General features: G+C 43.8%; 1 protein-coding gene and 1 long non-coding RNA gene across 2 annotated transcripts in view; one reads left to right on the top strand and one right to left on the bottom strand.

Annotated features, from left to right (window-relative positions):
- Positions 1-6,316: 6,316 nt before the first annotated feature.
- TM4SF4 (transmembrane 4 L six family member 4) overlaps positions 6,317-27,755 on the bottom strand; it is a 25,107-nt gene continuing 3,668 nt past the window's right edge. The window contains exons 3-5 of the mRNA XM_035705104.2: positions 19,532-19,668; positions 11,228-11,417; positions 6,317-6,939 (exon numbers count right to left, since the gene is read on the bottom strand). Of these exons, the coding sequence (XP_035560997.1) occupies positions 6,922-6,939; positions 11,228-11,417; positions 19,532-19,668 (345 nt within the window). The 3' untranslated portion in view covers positions 6,317-6,921. The remainder of the gene's footprint in view (positions 6,940-11,227; positions 11,418-19,531; positions 19,669-27,755) is intronic.
- LOC112661107 (uncharacterized) overlaps positions 16,769-27,755 on the top strand; it is a 23,798-nt gene continuing 12,811 nt past the window's right edge. Inside the window, exons 1-2 of the long non-coding RNA XR_004808627.2 lie at positions 16,769-17,551; positions 17,650-17,783. This is a non-coding gene — a long non-coding RNA (uncharacterized LOC112661107). The remainder of the gene's footprint in view (positions 17,552-17,649; positions 17,784-27,755) is intronic.

Below are 27,755 nucleotides of genomic sequence, written 5' to 3'. Positions count from 1 at the left end.
AGAAACTTTGGGGTGGGAATAAGCCCTCCAGGTATTTTTGATGAATACTCAAGTTTGAGAACACTCCAGAGCAGAGGTTCTCAAACCAGCCTCCTTATTAAAATCACCTGGTGATTTAATTTTAATTTTAATTTTTTGTAAAGCACCCATGCTGCCTGGGTTCCAATCTCCTTTAATGAAATCAGTGTCTCTGGAGATAGGGCCTGGACATTGGGATTTTTGAAAGCTCTCCAAAGGAGCTAAGCTCTGTGGACCAAGATGTTAATAATTCAGGCTCCTTCTGACGATCCCCAGCAAGAGCATGACAGCCCTAGAGAAGAACTTAGCCACAGCCTGACTCATCACTTTCATTTACAGGGGAGGACGCTAAGAAGATTTTCCATGCTGCAGTTACTGAGTATCTAGGCATCCTGGTTCTCCTTCTTCCCCTGTCCCAGGAAGCGCCACACACAGAAATAGCAAGCCTAAAATACTCCTGAAGAAGCCTGGTCATCAAAGATACACATATTTAAAAGTAGCCTGGATGATGCTATTTTCAGCTACAGATCATTGACATCCGCGTCCAGTGGTTTTTCCTCCTTTGGCTCAACATTTGCCATTGGTTTTCTTTGCACTTGGTTTATTAGGTTTTTGTTTTTTTTTTTTAAGATTTTATTTATTCATGAGACACAGAGAGAGAGAAGAGGCAGAGACACAGGCAGAGGGAGAAGCAGGCTCCCTGTGGGGAGCCTGATGCAAGGACTCTGATCCCAGACTCCAGGATCACACCCTGAGCCGAAGGCAGATGCTCAACCACTGAGCCACCCAGGTGTCCCTATTAAGCTTTCTTAGGAAGGAGCCAGAGCCCTGTTAGGCCAGTGGAAAGCAGCAGAGTTGAAGTGCCACAACACAGCCTTTCTGCGGAGGTGTGGGGGGTGAGGCAGGGGAGTGTGCCCTGCACTGGGAGGGGAGGCTCAGGCCCTGGAGCCAGGAATCCTGGGTTTGAAGCCAGCTCTGTCACTGACTCATTCTGTGACCTTAGGCTTCTTGCTCAAGCTCCTCATGCCTCAGTTTCTTTACTTCTCCATAAGGGTGATGATGATAATAGCTCAACCACCCCATGGGTTGTGACTGCTAAAAGGGGTTTGAGGCATGTCAAGACGGATTTCCACATTAGATCTCATGCTCTGCCCCTGTAAGCTCCCCATGGGATGGTGGCACTGGTGAGCCAGTGGTGGGGGGTGGAGTGACTGGTGGAGGCCCAGTGGGGGGGGCCTTGCTGCTGCATGGGAGGCAGAGAGCTTAGGACCCTGCTTTTCTTTCCTCTTCGTTTTTTAACCCCGAGGATTATAGAAATCTGCCCCTGCATTCCAGCTTCTTCCACCCAGAAGATTGTCTTCCTATAGGTACTTTGAAAGATTATATGAAAATGCTGATTTTGCTCATGACATTTTAATTGATCATTTTTGTTCATTCAGGTTAGCCTGAATGAACAAACAGGATAAACTGGGACATTTTATTTTACTTTTATTATTTAAAAACAATTTTTTTAATTGGGACATTTTTAAAAAATAACAAAATTTTAGTAATTTTAGGGCTACATAGGAGCTTGAAATTAGCATAACGAAGCTTCCCTTCCTGGATGCTGTTAGCAGAATCAGTGAGATTTGTAGCAGAGTAGCAGGGAGTGCGACTCTTACCCTATTTCTGTTTATGGGGCCCTGGGAAAGTTTATTTTTTCTAAGGCTCGTTTTCCTCTTACATGCAAGGAACGAATCATAGTTTCTATATCATAGGGTTGTGTCAGATTAAAAAAAAAGCGGACTTAGATAAGGAAAAACTTTATTCAAAAGGACTATTGCAACATGAGAATCTCCAATCTCAGGAATCTGCAGGCCTCTCAAAAACAAACAGAAAAGGCTTTTCTTTTACAGGCTGGAGTAAGCAGACCTTGGCAGCGGTGGGAAGTTGGGCAAGCACATGGCATGCTCGCCGGGGTCTGACAGGAAATGTGTCTCCCTGTGGTCAGCCGATTCCCCGGATAAGCTAATAAAGGGACACTTTAGTGCTTGCTCAGGCTTGGGGGCAAGCAGAGGTCAGGGGCCTGTGGGGAGGAGAGAAGCCTCCCTGAAGTTTGGGGAAGACAAAGCAGCATGTGAGGCATGGCCAGTTGTGAGCACCTGGTCTGTTGTTTTGAGGACCAAGTGAAATCCTGCATGTATTATCACTTAACCCAGGTTTCTGGGCATTACCCATAAGTGCTGGGGTTATTTTCTTTTTATTACAAATGCTTGATTCTTCAAATGCTGGAGAGTAGCTTTTTCTTTGTTCTGAGCAGAATCATTCAGTCACACCTCTGCGACAATGCTAGCTAGCATCCATCCAGTGCACATCTACTATGTTCCGGGCCCAGGGGTGGGGAGAGGTCTGAACTTTGATGAGATGGAGTTTCAGAGCTCAAGGGGTTCTCAGTCCAGAGGGAAAGAAGGATATAACAGGGAAGGGCAGCCATTCAGACATAGACAGGATGCCTTGGGAGAATGTGGCTGGGGAAGGGGCTATCAATTAACAGGGGGAACTGTTGAGAAAGAAGAACCTGGGCGAGATGAACCCTGAAAGGAGTCTGGAAGAAGAAGGTTTGCCCTGATGCATGAGAGAGAATGAGCATTCTCATGTGCACAGAACAACATAGGCAAGAACAGGGTCTGAAAGAGCGTGTGGGGCCAAAGACAAGGATCCCCAGGTTCCGGGGCAGAGCAATGCTGGGTCTGCAGGGGGTTGGGTGACAAAGGCCCCTGAAATGGGCCACCAGGGTGGCTCAGTGGTTGAGCAGATATCTGCCTTCGGCTCAGGGCATGATCCTGGGGTTCTGTGATCTGCTTCTCCCTCTGCCTATGTCTCTGCCTCTCTCTGTGTGTCTTTCATGAATAAATAAGTAAAATCTTAAAGAAAGAAAAAGAAAGAAAGAAAGAAAGAAAGAAAGAAAGAAAGAAAGAAGAAAGAAAGAAAGAAGAAAGAAAGAAAGAAAGAAAGAAAGAAAGAAAGAAAGAAAGAAAGAAAGAAAGAAACCCCGTGAAAGGGTAGGGGTGCAGTAGGTTCTGTGGTTAGGATAGTCATCTAGCATCATTCTCGTACTTCTGTGTCTGCTCAATGCAGCTGAGACCAGGGTTTCAGGAGAGCCAGGACTGGAAGAGTTCAGCCCAGAATTGTTGCTTTGAGATGCCAGTGAAACATTCCAAAACAGATATTTAGGGGTGCCTGGGTGGCTCAGTCGGTTAAGTCTCTGGACTTTTGGTTTGGGCTCAGGTCATGATCTCAGGGTCTTGAAATCGAGCCCTGCACAGGGCTCCGCAGTCAGTGCAGAGTCTGCTTCTCCCTCTCCTTTCCCCTCTGCTCCTCCTCCTGCTTGTGTGCTCTTTCTCTCTCTCTCAAATAAATAAATACAATCTTAAAAAAAAAAAAAAAAACCAAAAAACCCACACCCAAAACAGATATTTAGCAGGCAGGGCAGTGGTCTGGGCTGGAGATAAAGATACAGGAGTCATGAACATAGTCATTAAAACCGTAGCAGTGAAGATCATCTGAGAGAGTATTTAGACCAAGCAAGGCAGTGCTCTGAGGTCAGAACTCAAACATTTAAGGAGCAGAGCACCTTCTTTTAAATATATGTATGTCATTTTGGTGATAGACAAATATTTGTTTATGCACATATGTGTGCATTCACCCAACAATTACTAAGTACTTTCTACATGCAAAACACCATGTTGGCTTCCAGGAAAAAGAACTAATGGTTCTTCTCCGCAAGCAGGACATGATCAGGCCAGTGATTCTCAACTATGGGTGAGTTTGTCCCCCAAGGGGATATCTGGCCCTATCTGGAGATATTTTTGGTTGTCAAAACTGAGAAGAAAAGGTTGCATCTCCTAAGTAGAGGTCAGGGAAGCTGCTCAACCTCCTTTAGGGCCCAGGGCCGCTCTCCCCACCTAGATAAAGGATTATCTGGTACCAAATGTCAATTGTGTAGAAGAAGCTGAGAAACCCTGATCGACACTAAAGCAGTACATGTACGCACACAAGAAATCGCAAAAACCATTCCTTTCTCCAAGCTGGAGTTGGTGGCTGTGTAATGTGTCAACTTGGCTAAGCCAAACTACATTTGCCAAAGTCTGTTTTTCTGTGTTTCCTGTTAGGGCAGCCCGCAAGAACAACTCTCGCAAGCTTTGGGGGACAGAAGGGAGGCAGCGACGTTTTGTAGCTCATACACACTCATCTCATTGACACAAGGCAGCATCTGGGCCCTACAATTGCCCAACAACCTTCGGCAGAACCTCCTCCCTGACCGTTGGGGTAGGTAGAGTGTGTTTAGCTCCGTGACGAAAGGCCCCAGCTTCTGCAGGACACCCGTGCCACCAAAGACAGAGGCAGCAGGAACTGACACGGATTCGGTCCATCCTCCTGGGCTTCAGCTCGTGTGGGTTTCAACGTGTTCTTGCTCTCTCACGCTCTGCATTCATCTCTTCCTGCCGGCCTGTCCTGTGGACCTCAGGCTACAGCCTCAGACACAAAGACCATGCACTTTCAGAGACGGCTAGCTAGCTCCCACAATTACAGAGGGCAAATCCTTGTGAGATTTTATATATATCTCCCCTCTACTGACACAACACATTTATTGATCGCCTACTGTGTGCTAGATCCCCTATGAAGCACTGGAGGTGCAGACTTGAATCAGATACTGTCTTTGAATTTGTAGTCTAAAGTCCAAAGAAATAAGTCATGTATTTGTGAGCTCAACACAAAGTCGGCAACTCCCAGCAGAGAAGTTTCTAGACAGTCTTATGACCAAACGTGTGTGTGTGTGTGTGTGTGTACAGGAGCATCAACCAAGGGAGGGGCCCATACATCTTTACCTTTTGTTTCCTGTCTCTTCTTTTTAAGTCTTCTAATCCATGGTAAGGTATTGCCTTTAATTTTACAGGTAATTGGATTTGAAAAATGGCCTTTTGTGTGAAAACTTGTCAAAGAATTGTTTTAATTCCTCATCTATATAATAATGAGACTAGGTTTGATGATGAGTATAATTTCTCCATTTTTAAAGTTCTGAATCAATGAAAACCCCTGAGTAAGGAATTGATGCTTCTTATCTACATCCTTATTTGCTTATCAGAGAACGTAGGTGAATCAGTTCTAGTGGCCTGATGTCTCTGAGCCTCTGGCACATCAGTGCCTGTGTCACCTTCTAGGATTTAGTTTGTAATACATCATATTGATTAATATTAATCAGTAGAGTGTGAGATCCCTATGGGCTATAATGGGGTCTGACTCACTTTTTATCCTTGGTGCCTGTTAGTCTGTCAGTCCGTAGTCTAGGTCAATGGTTGCTCAAACTGGCTGGTTTTTAGCATCTTCTGGAAGGCTTTTAAAACGAGGTAACAAGACAGGCTTTTATGCCTTATGCCTGGATTTTCAGATGCAGTAGGTCTAGGTTGGGGCTCAGGAATCATAATTTTAGGACAATTTTAAGGTGATTCTGATGACCATGTTTGAGAATCAGCATTCAGCACTGACTTGAAACTGTGTGTGTGTGTGTGTGTGTGTGTGTGTGAGGGGGGGATGGGGTTGGGTGGCGGGATCTTAAGTGCCTATCTGCTTGCCTTTCTTCCTTCTGCCCATTAAGTGCCAGATGTGGTCTCTGATCTGACTTAGTGTAGTGGGCTGTAGTGGGCAAACATGACAGCGTGTAACCTCCAGCCTTCAGTGCCCAGGCCCCATGGCCCGTACTCAGTAGGTGATCATTAATTACTTTACTGATGACTGTGAGAAACATTTTCTCAGTGTGCATAACCTACATGGTGCAGCCCATCCGCTTAGCAGGCACAGAAGTGAGGCTCTCTGGCGTGTACCTCTTCTGAGACCCTTTTGTGCACCTTAGTCATGCGGACAATCCTACACGCTTCCTTGTTTCACTATGGGGAACTTCAAAATTTCTTGGATGATGGGTTGCCGTTCAGCAGTGCTTTTGCAGATGGGGAAACAGAGACTTCGAAAAAGTAACTGGTACAGGATCTCCACACTGGTATGTGGTGGAGCTGGGGTTTGAACTCACGTCAACAGAATGGATTTGACTCCTAATTAGTGCCTGACTCATAAAACCAAAGTTAATGTCTTCATATAACACAGAGAATTAATAATATAATAATAATATTACCTTAACCCTGGTCCTGTGCTGACAAAAATTATTACCCAAGGCAACTTTTCTAAAACGTTGTTTTTTGTTTCATCAAGCCGTTTGTAGAAAAGATGAAAAAAATGCGGCATTTGTTCAGTCTTTTCCTTTCCCTCCCAAACACACACAATCTTTATTATATCACCTCTAAATTATGATTTTAATTTAATATACACAAGAAAACCTTACAAATATAAGCAGGCTCAAAAGACTAGTCACAGGTACCTCAAATATATCAGCCCAAAGACACCAAGTAAAATTATTTATAATACATCAGTCATTCTATGTTTCTCATAAACCTTGAAAACCAAAACAGGTCGTAGTTTCTCATTTTTAATACGCTTTCCTCCGTTGAATTATGTAAAACTTCCAAAGATATGAACATCTCTATATACAAAGAAGTGGTGTGGCAGTAGGTGTGACCTTACACACTTTTCACTGAAAACAAATTACGAACAATTTGCTCTGAACCTATTCTTCAATTCTGGAAGGAAGGGAATCTGAAAGATAAAGAAACCTAACTTCCATGACCAAACTATTTTTCATTTGAAAAAAGCATAAAAATCTGAGTTGAGCTAAGCTGCTTGGAAAGTAGAAGGAATAACTCTGCTGTCCCTAAGCTTTGTTAGTTAGGAAGCAGGTAGGAATTGCCAACCCCAGGAAGAAGTCTAATGTAGTGTCCCATACACCGTCCAGTTAGAGCAGCTCCTCAACGAGATTTAAACTGGTCCATCTCCCTAGAAGACAGAAAAATTAATTATGAAATTATTCTTTTTTTGTGTTTTTGGTTTTTTGGTTTGTTTTTTTTTTTTTTTTTGCTTTCTTCTCTCCCCTTCCCCATCCCCATCACCCCCCTTCTTGATTACTCCTGCCTCATATTGGTTACCGGTTGAACATTTTCAATACCTTTTTGACTATTTCAGAGCTTTCATCTGTCATTTACCTGTGTTTAGCTTACAGGAGTTGAGGCTTCATTTTATTTTGCATAATTTATTATTATTTGTTTAAAGATTTTTGTGTATTTATTTGAGAGAGAGGAAGAGAGAGCAACCACAAGCAGGGGAGAGGGAGAAGCAGGTTCCCCACTGAGCAAGGAGCCCGATGTACGACTCCATCCCAGGAACCCTGAGATCATGACCTCAGCTGAAGGCAGATGCTGAAGCCACTGAGCCACCCAGGTGCCCCATATCATTTATTATAAAAAAAAACAAACAACTATTTGATAAGAAGCACAGAGAGCTCAAGTGGTGTATGCAAAGTCACTGACTGATAAGTAGAGGAGTCAGGATCTGAGCCCAGGGAGGCTGAACCCGGACACTGTGCTCCTTTCCTTAAAGCTGCACCAATGTTTATATCTTAGCAAATAACAATCAGTACAATGTGCTGAGCCTTCTAATTGTTGATATGCATACATATTTATCACCCCATGTTAGACCCTCAGCAACCTTAGGAAATAGGTTTAATAACCACATTTTGCAGACAAAGAAACAGTTGCGTGCAACTGACTTTGCCAAGACTGCGCAGCTGGCATTCAACCCAGGTCTCATAGTTTGTATTTAAGGCACGTTTCCATCTATTACCTCATGTAAGGACTGTGCCAGGCTCAGGAATCTCTCAATAAATACTTTCTGCTTGAATGCAATGGATCTGCACACTCTGTAAAAGGTCTGCAAGAGGCAGACGTGGTAACTACGACTGGAGAAGTGAGGAAGCTTGCTGGGGCCACTCAGCTAGGAGGCTGTGGAACTGGGCTGCGAGCCCGAGTCCCCCCACCGGGTCCCCCCACCCCCACTGGGGCGGGGGGATGCTGACCAGCTGTATGAGGGGCAAGCTGCCAGCAAGAAAGGAATTCTCAGCAGACCGATTGTTAAAAAAATGCAGCTTTCGTGTGCACTGAAGTATCTGGTAGTGAAGCTTCCTGATTGTGTCTGCACATTACCTTCCAGTGATTCAGAAAGAGGGAGCGAGCAAATATGAACAGTTTGTGGATCTAGGTGAAAATATATAGGTGTTCCTTGTACCGTTCCTTTAATTTTATGTAGATTTGAAGTTTCCTAAATAAAAAGTTGGAGAAGGAAGAAAGAAAGGGAAGGAGGGAGGAAGAAGAAAAGGAAGGAAGGAAGGAAGGACGGACTCAGGAAGTATATTCACCCTCTGATTCTCTAGTTTGCATGTGTGTATTGAAGACTGTGGAGTCCTAACTTTTGACTATCAAATGCTTTATTTATTAAAATTGCTGAAATACAGTATCTGTATAGATGACACTCACTGTAAAGAGTCTACGTACTGGCATCTATGGGTATGTTTTAAAATTTATAGATAATCCTTCTAGTCAAAGGGCAGCTATATTTCTACTATATCCTGCAATGAAAATTTGCTTCCTAATCAAATATATCATTCTCTTCTGCATAAGCAGAAAAAGAAATAATGGAAGTGTTTGAAATAAGCTGATTTAGCAAGCATGAATTCATTTTGGACGAATTACAAGATTTAGATGCTCAATATTCTTAACTGCTATCATAAAAATAATTTTGATGGATTGCTGACCCGTGGTTTTCTCTTCTTCTCATTTGTGTTTAAGGACCAAAACATTAAAACACAACACGATAGAACTGAAAACTTATAGCATAAGGTGGCTTGGTTAAGTGTCCGACTCTTGGTTTTTAGCTCAGGGCATGATCTCAGGGTCATGAGATGGAGCCCCAAGCCAGGCTTCCGTGCTCAGGTGGGAGTCTGCTTGAGGTTCTCTCTCCCTCTGCACCCCTACCCCCCTCACTCTCTTTCTAAAATAAATAAATACATCTTTGGGGGGAAAATTTATAGAACAAAAAATCCAATAGTCAATAAAACTTATTTGTAATAGATGCATTTTAAAATTGATTTGGGGGACCTTTTTGTTTATATTTTGTATATTTTAAAATTCATGATTTTTAAACTTTTTTGAATAATATAAGCTAGAAGGAAAGAAAAAAGTCAAAGTCTCCTTACTGATCATTTAGCATTTGAGTTGGATTTCCTTTAGGTCTTTTTTTTTAATTCATAGTATTTGTTTTTTCTTATATACATTCTTATTTATTCTGTCTACTTCTTTTGTATCTTGCCTTTTTGATTTTTATCTTTTTATAAGATTTTATTTTTAAGTAATTTCTATACCCGAAGTGGGTCTTGAACCTACAACCCAGAGATCAAGCATCACATGTTCTTCCAAATGAGCCACGCAGGCACCCCTATGACTTACCTTGCTCTTTTTAAGTAACACTATCTCATAAGCATTTTCAGTATTATTACAGTTTTAAACATTTTTTTAAAGATTTTATTTACTTGTTTGAGAGAGAGAGACAGAGAGACAGAGAGCACAAGCAGGGAGAGCAGCAGAGGGAGAGGGAGAAGCAGGCTCAACCCCAGGACCCTGGATCATGATTTTAGCCAAAGGCAGATGATTAACTGACCAGGTTACACCCAGGTGTTCTCAGTTTTAAAAATAATTTTAAGGTAAGAAGAATAAAAATAATAACAAAGTAACCCTGAATGGATATAGAAGAAACTAGGTAGAGACCGGGGCAGCTGGGTGGATAGCTGTCCTGGGCAGGACACAGGCTTCCCATTGAACTCTCCGGTATATTTCTCACATAGTTTTTGACCTGTCTACATATAATGCTTGTTAGAAATTCAGAGAAAAAGGGATCCCTGGGTGGCTCAGCGGTTGAGCGCCTGCCTTTGGCCCAGGGCATGATCTTGGAGTCCTGGGATCGAGTCCTGCATTGGGCTCCCTGCGTGGGGCCTGCTTCTGTCTCTGCCTCTTTCTCTGTGTTTCTATGAATAAATAAACAAAATGCTTTAAAAAAATCAGAGAAAAGGATTAGAATCATTTAAAATTGGGGCATGATGTCATATTAAGTAGATAGACCACAATTCATATTTATTTGCATAGTTCTTCCTTATGGAATTCTCAAGTTCTGTTTAATTTTTTCCTCATACAACAGTTTGTGTTTTTAACTATTTCCATGTGTGTTTGAACAATTGCCCAATCTGGTCTGGTCACTAGTTGAAATAATCATCCTGTCTTAGTGTCCATAGGTATATTTTTGGTTTTTTGTACTACTGATAATTTACAATCATGTTTGGAGACTAAATCCTCAGTAATTTCCTTTTATGCCCTCCTCCTCCCCCCATTTAAGAACCATTTCTCTCTTCTGTATCAGAGATCTCGTCAAAATATAGGCTTTGCATTGGTATGTTCCATTCTTTTCCAGGGAGAAGGCCATGCTCTGACATATGTTCCACATATTTCTTGGCAACTATTTATTTATTTACTTATGAATTTATTTGTTTATTTGAGAGAAAAAGAGAGCAGAGAGAGAGAGAGAGAGAGAGAGAGAGCACAGGAGTGGGGGGAGGGCAGAGGCAGAAGGAGAGGGAGAAGCAGACTCCCCACTGAGCAGGGAGCCCACAGGGCTTGGTCCCAGGACCCTGAGGCAGGTGCTTAACTTACTGAGCAGGTGCTTAACTGCCTGAGGCAGGTGCTTAACTGCCTGAGGCAGGTGCTTAACTTACTGAGCCACCCAGGCACCCAATTCTTGGCAACTTTAACCCACTGTCTAGATCTATTAGGGAATAATGAGAACATTTGGGGCGGGACCATGACGTGTTATTGTGGTCAATCCGTGCATATGACAAATGCCCAATTCCTGGGGATCTTCATATAAAGAGTAACAAACATTATTGTAAACTCCTACAAGTATTTGGAGCCCTCTGCTTCCAGGACTGTGGTCCTATGGGTGTCAGACTGAAAAGTCTGTCAACCTCACCTCACCCTGTGCACCTCATGTACGTCAACGTGCACGGACAGCAGAACCAGGTTCTTGGCCACACGATGTCACGGTTCCCCTGAGCCCATGGAGAGGGCTCCCTGGCCTCTCCGGCTGGGTTTCTGCAGCTGCCACCCTGTCCACCCTCTGCAGCGGCGCTGGTGGCCTGCCCTAGCCTCCTGCACGGTGAGAAGAAGGCACCAGGACCTCAACTTACCCCACAGCAGCCGCAGCATTGACAGTCTCCACACAGGGTCCCCAGGAGGCCATTGACCACCTGGATGACACAGAGAAGCATCTGGATCGCTCCTACGACCAGCAGGATGGAGAAGAGGGTCAGATTCCAGGGCACCACATCCTCAGGCTTGAGGCACTTGCTCCATAAGGCCTCATCATTGAGGTAATCCCTGGGGGGGGGGGGGGGAATGGAGGAAGAAGGAGACATTGGTAAACTGTGTGCAGTACCCCAGGCTAGAGAGACACCACCATCATTTTTCTTTTGCCATACTGTCCCTCCCAAATATAAGCTCCACAGGAAAAATATCCCATAATAACAATTTTAAAAACAACACCTAACTTTTTTATTAAGTCTATACTATGTACCAGCCAGACCCTGTTCTCGACACTGTACACGTACCCACTTTCTTTTTTTTCTTTCTCAGAGTGACCTTATGGTTCGTTTCTTCCATATCACAAATAAGGACATAGGGGCACAGAGAGGTTAAGCAACTTGCCCCTAGGCCACATAGCTACTAAGTGACAGAGTGATTTTTTATTTTTTACTTTTGACGAGTGATTTTTGTGAGCTGGCCAAAAGGATAGGTAAATCCAGTATCTATCATGGGGCCAGGAAAAGGAAGGCACCCCAGGAATAGACTCTCACCAGTGTTCCTGGCCATTATCGTCCCCACTGGGAGGGACCACTTGGACTTTTAACAAACTTTCAAGTCTAGTGGCCATCTGAAGCCATGTAAAGTATAATCATGTCCCATGGCTAAAGAGAAGAGCTTAGTTGTTTAAGGCCTAATTCTAGCCAAATTGTGAATCTGTTAACAGACAGAAGGATTTAATGGCTTCCTTCAAAATCCTTTATCCCTTCCTTTAAAAAGGAAAAAATAATCTGCTGCCTAAATACACAGTTTGTAAAACTTTGAAAGAGGAGAAACCGCACTATATTCATAAGATATATACATTAGGGGTTCACTACAATATAAAAGGCGTTGCGTCTTGAAGGAGAACTGTGAAGTATATTAAGACACAAACAAGGGTAAAGTAGGTCAATGTGGATTATTATAATTTCTTCTCACATTCTTAGAGCTACAAATCGGTGTCTCCCTCTTCCTTTATGTACCCTCTATCGTTTTCGGGGGCTCAGTGGGAAACTCCACCTGGCTACTAAAATAACATCTACCTTATTGTTTCCAGATCTTTTTGATGACTCCCGTTTCTGACAAATTCTCCAGTGCATCAGTACTCGTTTTTAAATACGCTCTGTATTAAGATTTTCAAAAGTCTTTGGAATGATGGAAGATACCCTGGAGTTTAGTGGAACAGAAGGAACAAAGGAAAGAAGGAGCATGTTGCTCTTGATTTAAAAAGAAAACATTGCATTGTTTGTAGCATTGATTCACTTTTCCGTAATCGCACAGTTTCAATAGCTGCTCATCAGCCGTGTGACTTGCGTGCTTATCTGTAAAGTGGGAATGACATCAAATCGTAGGGTTGCTGTGACAGTTACATGAATTAATACTGGTTCAGTGCTTGGAGCAGTGTGTAGCATGTAGTAAGTGCTCAATAAACACTAGCACTTTTATTATTGTGCTTGACCTGAGCAGTGTGGTCTAAAGGAAAGAGCCTGGTATTGCGGATTCAGTTGGGCCTGGCTTTGAGTGCAAGCGTTCCTCTCACTAGCTGTGCATTCCTCCTACAAGTCTTAGCATCAGCTCATCATTTATAAAATGGGCTGAGAACAACCTCACAATTGTGAAGCCTCGTGAAGGTAACACACCTTCTGTATTGGATGCAACTTCCCTTTTTTTTTTTAATTACTCGATTATTTTTGAAAACTCATCTCTCTGGTCTGCATTTTTCTACGCGGTCCTTGCTGTCTTTGCAACTTTTAAACTTGATCATAGAACGTCACAAAGGCACAATATTTTCCAGGCACGTTTTATAAAAGAAAAGATTCTGAGATGAAGTCATTGGCCAGCCCGGGTCCTTTCGATCGGCGACAGTCTCTGCAGAGATGGGACGACAGCGGCCCCTGGTGGCGAGGTTGGAAAAGCGCTCTCGGGGCTCTTGGAAGCCAGGGTGCCTTGGAGTTTGGGTACCTTGGAGACATCCTCTCAGTCCCACTCCTGCTGCTGCTTCACCGCTCACGAACCACCACGAATACCCATTCCAGACCCTTCTACTCTCCTCCCAGACTCAGGCCCGAGACTCTGGGATGCTGGCAATGATTGCTGTGTGCGACTCTCCAACCCCAGGGGAGGGGGGACCCTAATGTTTCACCGCCCCAAGAGCTAATCCTGCTTCCACCTTCTGTGAAGCAAGGAGAGTGGAGGCAAGTTTAAAGCCACCCAACTGGAGTTTGCAAGCATCTCGATATTGGGAAAGACATTTCCACCTGACCTGCTGCCATCCTATCCACACCTGGATGGAAAGCCATGGATCTCCTGAAACTCCCTTGCAAGCAACCAAGGCAGCCGAGGCAAGGAAAGGGGGGGCCTCAATGCTCTGCCTGGCTCACTCAGGGGCCGTGTCCTCCAGAACGGACTCCCTGCTGTCCCCTCCCTGCCCTCAGCTGGCTTTGGTGGTCCTCCTGTGGCTCTCAGCACCCTCTGTTTCCTCTGGAGCAGAGCCCCTAGGACCCTGAGCTGTCATTGTCTGTCCATTTGCCTGTCTTCTTTTCACGACTGCACACACCAGACCAGCCCAGCCTCCCAAGTCTGTCCCCAGTTCTAGCATTGGGCGTGTCAGTCACTACCAGCAGCTGTGGTGTCCCGGTCCCGGCTGTGCACTGGGCCCTGGCCTACCTGCTGCACATCCTCTTTCCCAATCCCGCAAGGAGAGGCTATCTTATTGGAACGATGCTTGGCATGGAGTAGCCTCACGGAACATTCACGGAAAAAACGGACACACACACAGATTAAGAGCTTGAGGCTAGTAAATGGAAGTGCCCGGATTTAATCTTGGGTCTGCCTGACTCCACAGCCAATATTCTTAATCATTACACAAATCTCGTCTGTTTGAGCGATGATATCCCTTTGGTAGATTTGAAATATGGTTTATTGATGAGATGTGATTTACACAATATAGTTACAATTGCATGCCAGTTAAGGTTCACCCATAGCACGGTAAAGAGAATGTTCTCTTTGAACCTTCACCGGGCTGGTTGAAAAAGAGCAATTAAAGCACAAAATCATAATAAAAGCGGAACATTTCCGAACGTTCTAATGCATAATGATGAATTCCATTCACAGTAATGAGTTATAAAAATGAATCCTATGGCGGAATGGTTAGCAAACAGCATGTGGCAGTAGTTGTGCCAAGTGCTTTCTGTACCTCGGGTCTTTCATTCTTCCCTGGAGCTATGAGGCAGAGCTTGCTGTCACCCCCACTGGACAGAGGAAGAGCCCAGAGGTTAATGCATCGTCGAAGATCACACCACTGGGACGTAGCAGAGGTGTGACCGGACTCCGACTGGTCCCTAAGGCCCATCAGGCCAAGAGCAAAGCTTCTTAACCTCCCTGAGTGTTTCCTGCTTCGGGAAAGCTGGAAAGCGAGGGTGCAATCCCGTGTCACTCTGTCACTGTGGCTTTCAGCTCTAGGGAATGTGTTCAAGAGCAGCTGATGGTAATCCTTGAGGCCCAAGTGCAGATGGTCTACACTGAAGTCCAGAAGGAACACTGGTCATACCTGACTTCTGTGTTTCGGTGTGAGGGAGCTCGCAGGGCTGCGGCCCGACTCGGAAGGACTGTGCTTGACCCTGTCCCTGGTCCCCCCCGCCCTCCACTGCTAACCGTCCTTGGCCGGCCTCTGGCTCTCCCTCCTGTAGCGCCCCGTGCCCTGTGCAAGCTGCTTCCCTTTCAGCAGCTCAGGGTCAAGGTAGAGGTAGCCAATTGTTTCAGAAAGGAAGACCTTGGATGGGAGGAGGTCCCACATCAAAGGAAGCCAAGAGGGTGTATCCCGAAATATCCTAGTTTTCTTTTTCCTTCTAGAATGCTTCGTTAGTATGACTCTCATGGCAGAAAAAGTTAACTGTCTTTGCTCTTTTACTATGATTGCCAGCCAACATTTCCAAGGGACAGATGACAGGCTACATTCTATGGCATTGAGGAGTCCTGAATTTTGTGTCCCCAGGTGGACATCTCAGAGTCCACCTTAATGACCTTTGCCCTGTCTCCTCACACCTAATCCTGATGATTTCATCTCAGAGGGGCTCTGAAATCTGTGTCCTTTATTTTCGAGTCCCAGTTCCACTGCCTCGCAGCTGTTCATAATCCCATCTGGATCACTACTCCAACCTCCTACTTTTCTCTCTTGGTTCCTGAGCACTTGTTCATCCTCCACATCACTGCCATCACGATCATCCTAGAGATCCTAAGTGCTGGTGACATGTCCTGCTCGAGGTCCTCTACTGGTCCCTGAAATCCCAAAGTTCTGACCTGCCTGTCAATCACACCCCCGCGTGGTGTCCCCTTCTCTTCCTCTTGGCCACATTTAACTTGCGCTTCTGGCTCATGGTGATGGAACATTCTCTGAGCATGCTGGCCCTTCCCATGGTTGTCTTAGGACCTGCTCTCCTCTCTGCCTAAAATGTGCCTTCTCCTCCCTCTCTGGAAGGCACACCTGTGCCTCCAAACCAGCCGTGTCAGCTCCTTAGAGAGGTTTCCCTTCTCCATTTCATCCCTTTCTGCCTTGTGAGGGTCTGGCCCGTGTTGTCACCCTAACCGGCCCTGTGCTCACTGGGGCAGGGGCATATCTATCCTCTGCTCCATGTCTGGCCCAGGCTTCAGCACAAAGTGGGGTACCAGCCAAGTGTTTGTTTGCTTTTAAAATTTCCCTTTTACTAATTACTAGCTATGGAGCCCTGGGCAAATTAACCTTTTTGAAGTTCATTTTTTCAACTCCAGGGGTAAGAATTTGTCTCAGATTTATTAGCGAGATTAAGTAAGAGAATGCATGCAAAACCACTTGGCCTCTAAACATTAAGAAGGGGAAGGAGGAGGGGGAAGAGAAGGAGGAGAAGAGGGGAAAGGGGGAAAGGAAGAAAGGAAGAGAGAGAGAAGAGAAAGGAAGGAAAGAAAGAGAGAAGAAAGAAGAAAGAAAGAAGAAAGAAAGAAAGAAAGAAAGAAAGAAAGAAAGAAAGAAAGAAGTAGCAGTGGCTTCCGCTGCCGTTTGGTGACAAGGAAAGAGTGAAAACTGTCCTGAGTCCTTTCACTGGAGCTCATACATGCCAGTGATTCATCGCTGCTCCTCACTGGTAACTGTGCACGTGCGTTAGGTCTGCAGCTATCACCACAACTGCTGCAATGCTCATGTTCTGGAATCCCCTGGATAAGAAGAGTCCATGGAGGCAGAGGCCCCTAAGCTATGCTAGATGGAATCTATAACCTATACAAAAAGTGGATAATGCAAATCAATATCACTTGTGTTCTAGAAAAGAGATGGTGACTTGGACTCAAAAAGATTGGATTTGGGGCGCCTGGATGGCTCAGTGGTTGAGCGTCTGCCTTCGGCTCAGGTCATGATCCCAGGGTCCTAGACTGAGTCCCACATCGGGCTCCCTGCACGGAGCCTGCTTCTCTCCCTGCCTGTGTCTCTGCCTCTCCCTCTCTGTCTCTCACGAATATATAAATTAAAAATATTAAAAAAAAAAAAAAAAGATTGGCTGTGAGCTTCAGTCCTCAAGAGACAGCATTTCTCTGCGAAAGCGGCCTGTCCCTTCTGGGCCTCAGCTATCTTCCTCTAAAGGAGAGGTGATCTCACAAGCTTTTTGTAGGGATCAAAGGAAACATGTGGGCGAAAGCCCTTTGTGAACCAAAAAACACCAAATGACAGAGGTTCAATTATTGTAAGAAATTCAAGATGAGCCCCTGCAGTCCGAGGGAAGGCTTGGAGCTGGTGTGGGCGACTAGGTCATAAAGGAATGTGATTTCTTGCCTCACAAGAGAGGACACAGGATGTAGGAGACAATGGAATGCTGAGGAAAGCCTGCCAGGTGGCAAAGAGGATGCTCCACCTAGAGCCCCTCCTCCTGAGAGCCCTTCCTGTGCCAGTCGGGGCACATGTCATGCCTTGTACAGGCAGAGGGCTTGCACCTTCTGTGGGATTAAATTCCAAAGTCAGAGCACGAGGAAAAAAAAAAAAAAAAAACTACAACCAGGAATAGTCAAAGTCTCTCTTAAATATCCTACAAATCACCTGGAAAGTGTAGCATCCATGGTTTTGCAATGACCCTGACACAGCGAGATTTAATCATATTTTAGTTTGAAGCCACTACGCGGGTATTGTGGTTTGAATACCTCTCTCCTCTCGGGTAATTATCAGAGCCCAGCCACGAACAGAGGAGGGGGGAGAGTGCCGAAATGTTCCTGCTTGCCTGCAAAGTTGACTGTCTTCTGTTTTTATTCGTAGACCTCTCTAATCTGCTAGCAGGTGATGAACGGGTTCGTTGTTGGGAGAAGACAGGATAACATACATGAAAGCATCCATCGCTGAGTGACGTGCATGAAAACTCGCTTCATCAGAAGGACAGAGCACTTTGGAGGGTAGGTTCCTGTCCTTCCCCCACACTGGCATTTCCTGTACTGGCTCACAGAGCAGCTGTCACTCTCCTGACCTTGGGCATCCGTCCCATTCCATCCCAAGCAGGGAGCGGCCGTGCCAGGGGAGGGCTTTAGGCCTCACGCCATTGTGCTGTCTTGGGGTGGTACTGGAGGGCCAGGGTTGTGTTTCCTTTTCTCCCTCCTTTGTTTTGGACATAGACCTGTTCTAATTAATTTTAAGGTCATCATTCAAGGACCAATAAGCAGAAAAGCACGTTTAATCCTGCACTGATGCTGTTGACGGAAATAATAGGAGAAGAGGCCTTGAAGGGAGACAATCTGGAGTTTCATAAACATGGCCCTGGGAGGGAGAGCGTGAGCCACTGGGGAAGAACCTCCAGAAACGGGTCTGGTGTCTGATGTCTATGCTCATGTAGGCCAACCCCACGGCAGTTGGACATTTCCAACAGTCCTCTGCAAGAAAAGGGGGCTTTCCGCAATATAATCAATACCTCTGGGACTCCCTGCATGTGATGAGGATAGGAGAGGCGTGTGCTCCTGTTTAACTCCAGGTGAGGGATGAGATCTTACCTGAAACCCTTGTGACCTGTATCATCGCAGAGCCAGCGCCCTCCACCTCCCCATCTAAAGTCTGCTCTTGAGTTTCTTTAGACTCTACAGATTTCTTTAGGCATGGACCCTTCCTTCACATGTAGGAAGGCCCTACAACTGCGTTTCATGACCCCCCTAGGCATGTCTGTCACCCTGCCAGGCAGGGATGGACAAAACAGAAATGGGCCCAGGCCTCCTGGAAGTCACAGGCTGGCGCAGCACTGCCTCACAGACTGTGACGGAAATGTCCTATATCTGTGAGTGTCAGTGCAGTTGCTACTAGACACACGTAGCTACTGGTACTCGAAATCTGGCTAACGTGATTGAAGAATTTTTAACTTTATTTCATTTAAATGAATTTAAGTTTGAACAGGTACATATGGCCACTGGCTACCGCACTGGACAGTGCAGTCTATGGGCAGAGGGAGGTGTAATGTAGAAAGACTAGAAGTCAAAGTCAGAAGACACGAGTTTGAGCCCCGCCTCTGTCCTCAACTAGCTGTGTGACTTTGAGCCAGCCGAACTTAGTAAGCCTGCCTTGGCAGGGAGTAACTACCTCTTGGGGTTGCTGTGGGGATTCAATTATAAATTTGTAGGGAAAAAAGTTCTTTATCAGCTTACAAAGTTCTATGAAAATATGAAATGTTATTTCAATGAGTTCTATCAACATTAACTCTCATGAAGAATCTACAATATCTCCAACGTCATTTTCCATAAATTTGTGCCTTAAAAGATTGTTTAGTCATAGAGCATTTGGGGAATTAGTGAAAACCTTTGAGCCCTGTTAGTGAGTAGTCATTCTCATTTTCTATTAAAAGATTTTCCATGGAAGCCACCACTTTCTGTTTCCTAATATTATTAGTTGCCTCATGTTGTGGCTCATAAATGTTTGGGTGTCAGTAATGACACTGCAAATCTCCTTCTCTCAGGCCAGCTGAGGCACCTTGTCTTGTTATTTCCCCTGGTGTCTGTCAAGAGAGCACTTAGAGGTGAGCTCTTGGGCAACTTCACACCACCCACGTGTCCAGCTCTTCTCCCTCGGAGGAGCAACGTGCCTGAGACTCGTCAAACGACAAGGTGACAGGACCTGGGCAGGCTGCCCTGGTGGGGACACATGGGCATTGCAGGGTGTACCTTACCCGTCATGGAAGGGGTAGCCCCACGTGCTATTGTCCATGAGACACTTAGGACCCCTGTTGATTGAGATGGCCGAGATGACAAATGAGTATCCAGCACCCAAGAATCCAATCACAGCAAATATTGTGGAGGTGAACATCTGAAAGAGAAGGAGACAGGCATGTTCCTAAGGTGTTCTCGAAGTTACCCCCTGCACCCCTGACCAGCTGTTGTCGGGCGTGGGGCCTCCAGGGAAGTTACGGGGTAAGAGCCAATCTTCTCAAGTAGGTGGGGACTGTGGGCTCTCCCAGGATGAACTTTGGTATCTTGTGACCCCTTCTTCTCCCCCGTCCCCATAGCTTTTCGTACCTATTCACTGATGACTGAAGTGCGAGTTGTCGGTTGATCCCTCTGAGTCATGGTTTTTCACCTTGTGAAGAATAGAATCTCTTCCTAATTTCCCCTCTTCTCAGAGCTAATATGAAAGGCCAAGCTATTACTGCATCAAAGGATCTTAGAATTGGAAGTGATCTTAAAAATTTTCTGGTCTAGTCACCTCATTTAAACTAAGCCATGGGCGGGGGCAGGGGTGGGGGTGGGGATTCTATTTGGCCAGCAGGCTCTGCTCATGAGAAAGAACAGAGGTCCCAGAAATCTTCTCCTGGCTCCAGTTCCATGTCTCAAGGTCAGAAAGATGAAGCCCAACTTCTCTTCCACGTGGCAGCAGCCTTTAAAATAGCTGAAGATCTTTTATATTCACATAAACATATTTTATATGTTACATCTCTCCACCTTTTCTACCCTCTGAAAGTTTTCTCTTCTTGGGGTTAAACAAACCCCTAAATTCAAGTTCTTTTAAATGTTTTCATATGACAGGGATTAACTAGTAGAAGACATAGATGGCACTAGCATCTTTCTTTTTGTGATTATAAAAGTAAAAGAATTATAGAATGCGAAAGGCAGGAAAAATCCTAAAGCCCATCCAGGCTAACCACCTCCTACGGATGAAAACAATCAGGCCCAGAAATGCAATGTCCATTCTCTACAGGCGTTAGAGGATAGCATGGCAACGTTAAGGCTTTTGGAAACAGAGGTGGGAAATGATCACCAGTATTACTTTGGTCACATGAAGGTGTAGTGCAAAGCATATGAGTTTCAAAGTCGGGAGGCCCAGGATCCAATCACAGCTTTGCAGCTTTTCTCTGTGTGATGACTCTGCATAAGGGTCGGGTGCTCAGAATCAATACGATGGACGTGATAAAGCCTGCCTAAAAGGTCTGTTGTGAAAATCAGATGAGGTAACCTAAGTTAAATGTCACTTACTTCCCCTCTTCCTCTTCTGTGTATTGCTAACAATCTTACCGCAGAATATATTTGGGCAGGGGGTGAGGCGGGGGTGGGTTTGAGGGTGGAGAGGATCCGAGAGTGCCTGGATAATTGGAATCTGTGGGGTTCCATTTTAGCTTGTATTTGTTTCCACTGTTATGTATTTATATATTCTTGTCACAACTTTGCAAGCTCAGTCTTGAGCCTTGTTTGACTTCCTATGTCACACTGACCGTCCTCTCCTTCATCATCTCTTACCCTCAACACTCTGGACTGTATAAACTTCTGTCTCAGTGCAGTGCTCGGAACACAGCCATGTATTGCTTTTTATGTCTATCTTCCCCAACCAGGGCATAAGCTCCTTGCAGTCATGGACAATGAGTTATTTGAAGATAGTTAGGACATTGTTCTATCCCTATTACCATCTGCCTAGTTTTTCTTCTTCCAACTTCTTCGGAGGCACTGGGTAACTACTTGTTGGATGTTTTCAAAGGCAATGGTTTCACATTACTCATTATTTAAATTTTTCCCCTCAATTTTTGTGTCTAGTTCCATTCTCACCATTAGGAACATTTGTGAATTCAATCTAGGTCAGAAAGAAATGAAAACATTGGTCAATTCATCATGTTAGAACAGGCAATATCTTTTCCAAAGAACGTCTAGTCTGGACGCCTGGGTGGCTCAGCGGTTGAGCGTTTGCCTTCAGTTCAGGGCATGATCCCGGGGTCCTGGGGTCGAGTCCCACATCGGGTCTCCTTGCGTGGAGCCTGATTCTCCCTCTGACTGTGTCTCTGCCTCTCTTTCTCTCTGTCTGTCATGAATAAATAAATAATATCTTTTAAAAAAGGGGTATCTAGTTGAATAATTTTGGAGATTGCTGGGTTATATCAAGTTAAATAGGTTTCGCTCCCGTTTTACTTCTAAAAAGTCTTTGTGACATGCTAAAGTCTGTGAGCCTTCAAGAAGGGTATTCTGGAATATGCACAAAATTATTAGCTCTCATATCATCCTTGAAAAGTAAGGGAATTGCCTTGGAGTTGATTCCTTATTTTATCTAACAGGCAATAGGGCACTTCCTCAAACACTTTATTTTGAACAACTGAGTCCTGTAGAAACAACCCAACTAATGTTAGCCGACAGACTTGTTGAAACAAAGTTTTCTGAACACAGATATATTAATTATTCTAGGAAGGTTGACCTCATAATTTCTAGCTCTGAATGTTATAGTTAACAAATCCTTGAAAGGGCATTCTGAATGAGCATACCTAGTGTTTACAATTGTGAGGATCATTATAACTGCAAGAGATGTGTTCAAATATTGCCTTTGTCTTTTGTGAATTGATATTTGTGACTGAGTGAAATTTCCACTGACAGCATCATACATGCATACAAAAACGTTGCATCCAGACTCAATGGAAGAGAAGAGAAGATGTACTATGGAAAAGAATTATCTTTCTTAAATCCCCCTCAAGCTGGCTGTCGTTCCAAAGAATGCAGAGGTAAATGTCAGAGCCCGGGCTTCTGACCTCAGAAAATGCTTATTGAGATTAAATATTTTCATCTAGAAAACTTCTGATGGCTCAAAATGTGTCTTTAGTTGTAGCAGAGACATTGATGTCAAAAAAGCACGAATATATTTAAAAATAAATGAGTAAGGGAAAAGTCTTACTTCAAAATCAGTGTATCAAAATTTTATAGAATGTGATTAAAATATGTATTTCATTCAAAGTTTGTATATTAATGTCAGTCGAAGAGGTTTTTTTTTTTGAAACTTCTTTATGGGAAAATAAATAGTTTTATATTCAGTTTTGCTTATATTTGGGTATATATGGTGACTTGCAGAGTTTTCCAATCTCATTGGAATATATAACTTTTCCATGAGTTCTTGCAAGAACACACCTTGAGAAATGCTGCTCTAATTCTTAGAGACAGTTTGTCTGCCTGGCTCTTGTCTCTGAGCTACCTCCATGCTCCAATCAAACTGCTGTTCGGTTAGACACAGCTGATACAACTCTACGATGGCCAGAATGTTCCAGTCCAGCAACTGAAAGCTTACACTCAGGGCAGTTTCTTCTAACGTTACCTCTTGTCCTTTCAGAGTGAGACTCTGAATGGTCTGGAAACACTTGTTAACATGAAGTCCTTTGCAATATTGAGTTGTCTCAATGTAAAAATGGATTCTATAACATCTTAAAACTGGGTTAAAAGTCTTCAAAAGTCAGAATTTCCACTATATCAGTATTTAAATATTCTTATAATTAATTTTAATAAATAAGCTCTCAAAAATCATCTGATGTAATTATCTCACTTTTTAGCTAATAAAAATATCTCCCTTCAATGAGAACCCTAGATGCCTTATCTCATTTTATCCTCTCAACAAACCAGTGAGGTGAGTATTATTATTTACAATTTCTAGACAGAAAGCAGACTACTAGTAATTAAGATAATTGCTCTAAATTAAATAGTACAGAGGTAAAATTGGGATCAATCCATGGTCACTTGCTCCCAAACCCCATGCTCTGAACTTGTAGCTTTCTCAAGTCACACATCTAGAAAGTGGCTGAGCTAGATTAAGAACGGGGATCTCCTCCCTCCCAGCCCAGTATCCTGTACCCTTTACACTCTCTCTTTCTCCCTTCCCCTCACCCCCATCCCACCCCCACATACCCAGAATACACTGCTACTAGCACAAGAAACTCTGTCATTTGCAAGTTTCCCTGTGCATGGCATTGGTTCTCTCACAGAAATAAAACTATATATATATATATATATATGTATATAAATGGCTTTTTGTTTACTTGACATTCTGATTTTGAGTCCCAGTTATTAGTCAGGAATCATTACCCTAGGGGTGCCTGGGTAGCTCAGTCAGTTAATCGTATGCCTTCCTCTCAGGTCACCATCCAGTGGTCCCCAGAGTTGGGCTCCCTGCTCAGTGGAGAGTCTGCTTCTCCTTTTCCCTCTGCCCCTCCCTGTGCTCCTTCTCTCTCTCTCTTAAATAAATAAAGTCTTAAAACTTAAAAAAGGAATCATTACACTACTAAGAATACAAGAGTATCTAAAATTGCTGTAATGAAAAAGAAGATACATTTCCAGGAAAGCAGTTTGGAAGGCTGAAGAGACCCATGTTCTCACTCTCAGCGTCACTGAGGCCCCACCTCTCTGGCCTCAGCTTCCAGTAAATAGACGAAAGAAGGCAGTTCTAGAAGGTCCTCTCAGCTAAAACAACCCAGGATTTCAACATCTGCTGACCAGTAGTAAGAGGAGAAATCTGACTCATGCTATTCCTGCTGTGTAAGCTGAATAAAGGATTTTAGATATTACTCCTGGAATATTTTCACAGGCAGATATTTAAAGATACAGAAAGTGAGTACAAATGCACACATTCTTCGTGTTAGGCAAGTCTGAGTAAACGAAAATCCAAGTTAACATAAGGTATCAATGAGATAATATTCACTTTAGGAGGAGTCCCCATCGTAAGGACCTCCAGACCAGAACAGTCCAACGGAGTGTGTGTGTTTTTTTTCCCCAATGGAGTTTTAAGGAGAGCCATATATGTAATTTAACACTTTCTAGTAACTACCATTTAAAAAGTTAAAACAAATCAAACAAAACCCCCCCAAAAAAACAGGAACAGTGAGATTAATTTTAATATATTTTCTTTAACTCAACATATTCAAAAATTATTATATCAATATATAATCAATATAAAGATTACTAATGAGATGTCTTACATTTTTGTATTAATTCTTTGAAATCTGGTGTATATTCTATACTCATGATACACCTTAATTTAGGTTAGCCACATTTCACTGCTCAGTAGCCACATGTGAACTGTGGCTATACTATACTGGACAGCACAGTCTAGACTATTTGAAAAACTGATTTTTGGTAGTAAAAGTTTAAAAAAATGCATGGATATAGTCTGCATTGAATTTATGATTATGGTTACTCTCAAGGAGGAGGGAATTACAGAAGAGAGGAACACAGTGACTCAATTGAATCAAGAATGTTTTATTTCTTTATAAAACTATCTGAAGGAAACACGGCATCAGGTTACAATTCAGAAAGCTTACAGGTAGGGTGTTCTGATTGGTTTTCAGTTTTGAAATGTTAGAATAAATAAAATAAACAACCCACACTGATTTTCCATAACTTTTCCAGAACGGATGAACCACATGAAGCAAGGTATACTTTATATCACTTTGCTTTAAGTAATTTCACATTCAGAAGTCTTAAAAAATTATCAAATTCACTACTCAGAGATATCACCAGTCTTAAAACACTACGGAATAACTTTATCATGGGTTTCATGATAAAAAGATGTTTCAGGTTAAAAGTAAAGTTATTGAGCCTCTGAAACTAATGATATACTATATGTTAATTGAAAAAAAGGGGTAAAGTTATTGAGATTAAGTTGAATATTTGAGGGTAGACACTCTAAATCGGTGTTATTTAAAGTGAACAGGCAAAAGGCCTGGAAAATTTTTGGAAGGAGACACAAAATTGGGAACAGAGGTAACCTCTGGAGAGGAGTTGCCAGACTTTACAGCCAGAAAAGTGAGGCTTCCTTTGTCATTCCAATGGTAATGTTCCCCAGTCTAGATGAATAAACAGTAAAGAGTAACCACTGTGTCGTGGTTAAGGGCGCAGGTTATAAGCAGATTGATCTGGGTCTGAGTCTTGGTTCCTTCCTCAAGACCTTGGCAAGTTAACCTTTCTAAGACCTCTGTTTCCTCTTCTGTAAAACAAGCCTCCAAAATAAGTACCTGCTCCGGGAGATCATAGCAGCCTAATCAATAGTAAAAAGGGAATAAAAAATACGCATCTCTACAAGATCAGATAACCCCTGGGGGGGGGGGGTAGGCACCCATTAGATAATGCTTAGTACTTCACTGATAGGCTATTCAGAAATCTCTTTTGCCGCCTTCTAAGTTTTGGATGATCTCCCCTGACATGAATAAGTACTTGATAAATGTCATTATTATATTGTAATATTTTTATTATCATGTCCTCACACACTCTTGCTTTCCACAAATACTGAGAACATAATGCTGGGCAGAAAAACAACAGGCCGACACACATTCTGTTCACATGGCTAAAGAAATGTGTTTATGTATGTGCTGTACATGGGGCGCCTGGGTGGCTCAGTCTGTTAAGCGTCTGCCTTCGGTTTGGGTCATGATCTCGGGCTCCTGGGATCAAGCCCCACATCGGGTTCCCTGCTCAGTGCGGGGAGTCTGCTTCTCCCTCTCCCTCTGCTGCTCCCCTGCTTGTGTCTGCATGTGTGCTCTCTTTCTCTCTCAAATGAATAAGTAAAATCTTTAAAAAAAAAAAAAAGAAATTTACATACTGTAAATACTTCTCTGGAAAAAGAAGATAAAAATGCCTTCTAATTAGATGCCCTCGAATCTGCCATTTGTCAGCTTTAAAACCTTCCTCTCTGTCAGGTTCTGGAGGCAGAGGACGTGAGATCAGACCCCTGCTCGGCCACTGCCATGTCAGGGTCTTGGTCAGCTGTGTACCTAAGTTGGCTGCACCAGAGGGTGGAGGTACTGGGGCCTGGGAAGGGAAGAAATGGGGGTGGTTTGGGGACACAGCTTTTAGAGGCTTGGAGTAGTGCAACATGTTGGGCAAACATGTTCTGATGGGCATGAAGGCTCCTCCTTAACAATTATCCTGGGAGACATAGAGATTACCTGAAGCATTTTTTCCCTTAAGATGTGAACCTTCTGGATTTTCTGCCTTGGCCAGGCTTGGGAAGGGGAGAGGACTGGCGGGGTGGGTTGTGGCCATAAGAAACTTAACTTGCATGTAACTTCCGTATTTACAAAACCGGGTAGTTTAATGCCTAACTCAAAGGTTAGTGTTAGAGAATTGAGCCTCATAAAGTATGGACATCACCTGAAATCCCTCCTGACGTTCGTTTGCTTCACTCATTCAATGAGCATTTATGGAGGATCTATGTGTCCTCTACCCAGCCACTTGGTGCTACTCTCCCCTCTGGGTACTCTACTGCTTGTACCATCTTCCCCCATCCTCGTGCTGTCTTTATGAAGGGATTTTCATAGGAGAGGATTTTGAAGCATTAAAAAAAAAACACATTTAGTGAAGAAATAGGATTCCACATTGTATTTCTCCTCTCAAGATAATCTATTAATCTATTATTTCAAAAGAATTATCTTTCTTAAATCCCCCTCAAGCTGGCTGTCATTCCAAAAGAAGGCAGAGGTAAACGTCAGAGCCCAGGGTTCTGACCTCAGATGTGTTCTTCTGAGGTGAACACAAGAGGTGTCCCTAGGGGGCACTGGTGAGCCGGGCCCGAGAAGGTGCTGACCCTACATAGAATAGATAAGTGAGGAGATCCTCCTTGGCAACAGGTCAGTCAACCATCTGGCCCTGCCTGTGGGTGGGGTGGGCCTTTATCTGCCTGATAGGCTTTAAGGATGTTGAAATGCCTGATTACCCCTAATATCTCATTTATCAATTTACCTCAGTTCGACTATTAGATAGTCCTTTGCGTCAAGGCCCAAGGTCTTCAAATGGCTCTTATTAGAGCACAGACTTAACACGAATGAGTGGATAAAATTAATTAGTTGTTCTTTGGACTCTGAGAGTTTTTTTTTTTTTTTTTTTTTTAAGGGATTAGGGCCCGGAGACCCCGACACGCCACAGATAAACTGCCAGGAGGCCACTGAGAGCCTCTGACAGGGGAAGAAGAGGATGAGACCCAAAAACGAACCCAAGTCTGGGTTTTCAAAGCCCATTTTGGAAGTCACCCTTTTCTCACAGCGCTTGCGCCAGGGCTCACTTTTCTTGGGTCTCCAGTAGCTTAATTTATTTAAGAGTGTGCAGGCCCTGGGGCTGGGCTTCAGGCTTGCTCTGCTTCAGGGGAGGGCTGGCCTCCATCACCTAGTTTCA

The sequence above is a fragment of the Canis lupus genome, chromosome 23 (genome assembly GCF_003254725.2).
Source record: "Canis lupus dingo isolate Sandy chromosome 23, ASM325472v2, whole genome shotgun sequence".
Classification (NCBI taxonomy): Eukaryota; Metazoa; Chordata; class Mammalia; order Carnivora; family Canidae; genus Canis; species Canis lupus.
Note: the sequence above shows the minus strand (reverse complement) of the source record. Positions and strands in the feature narration are given on the sequence as shown.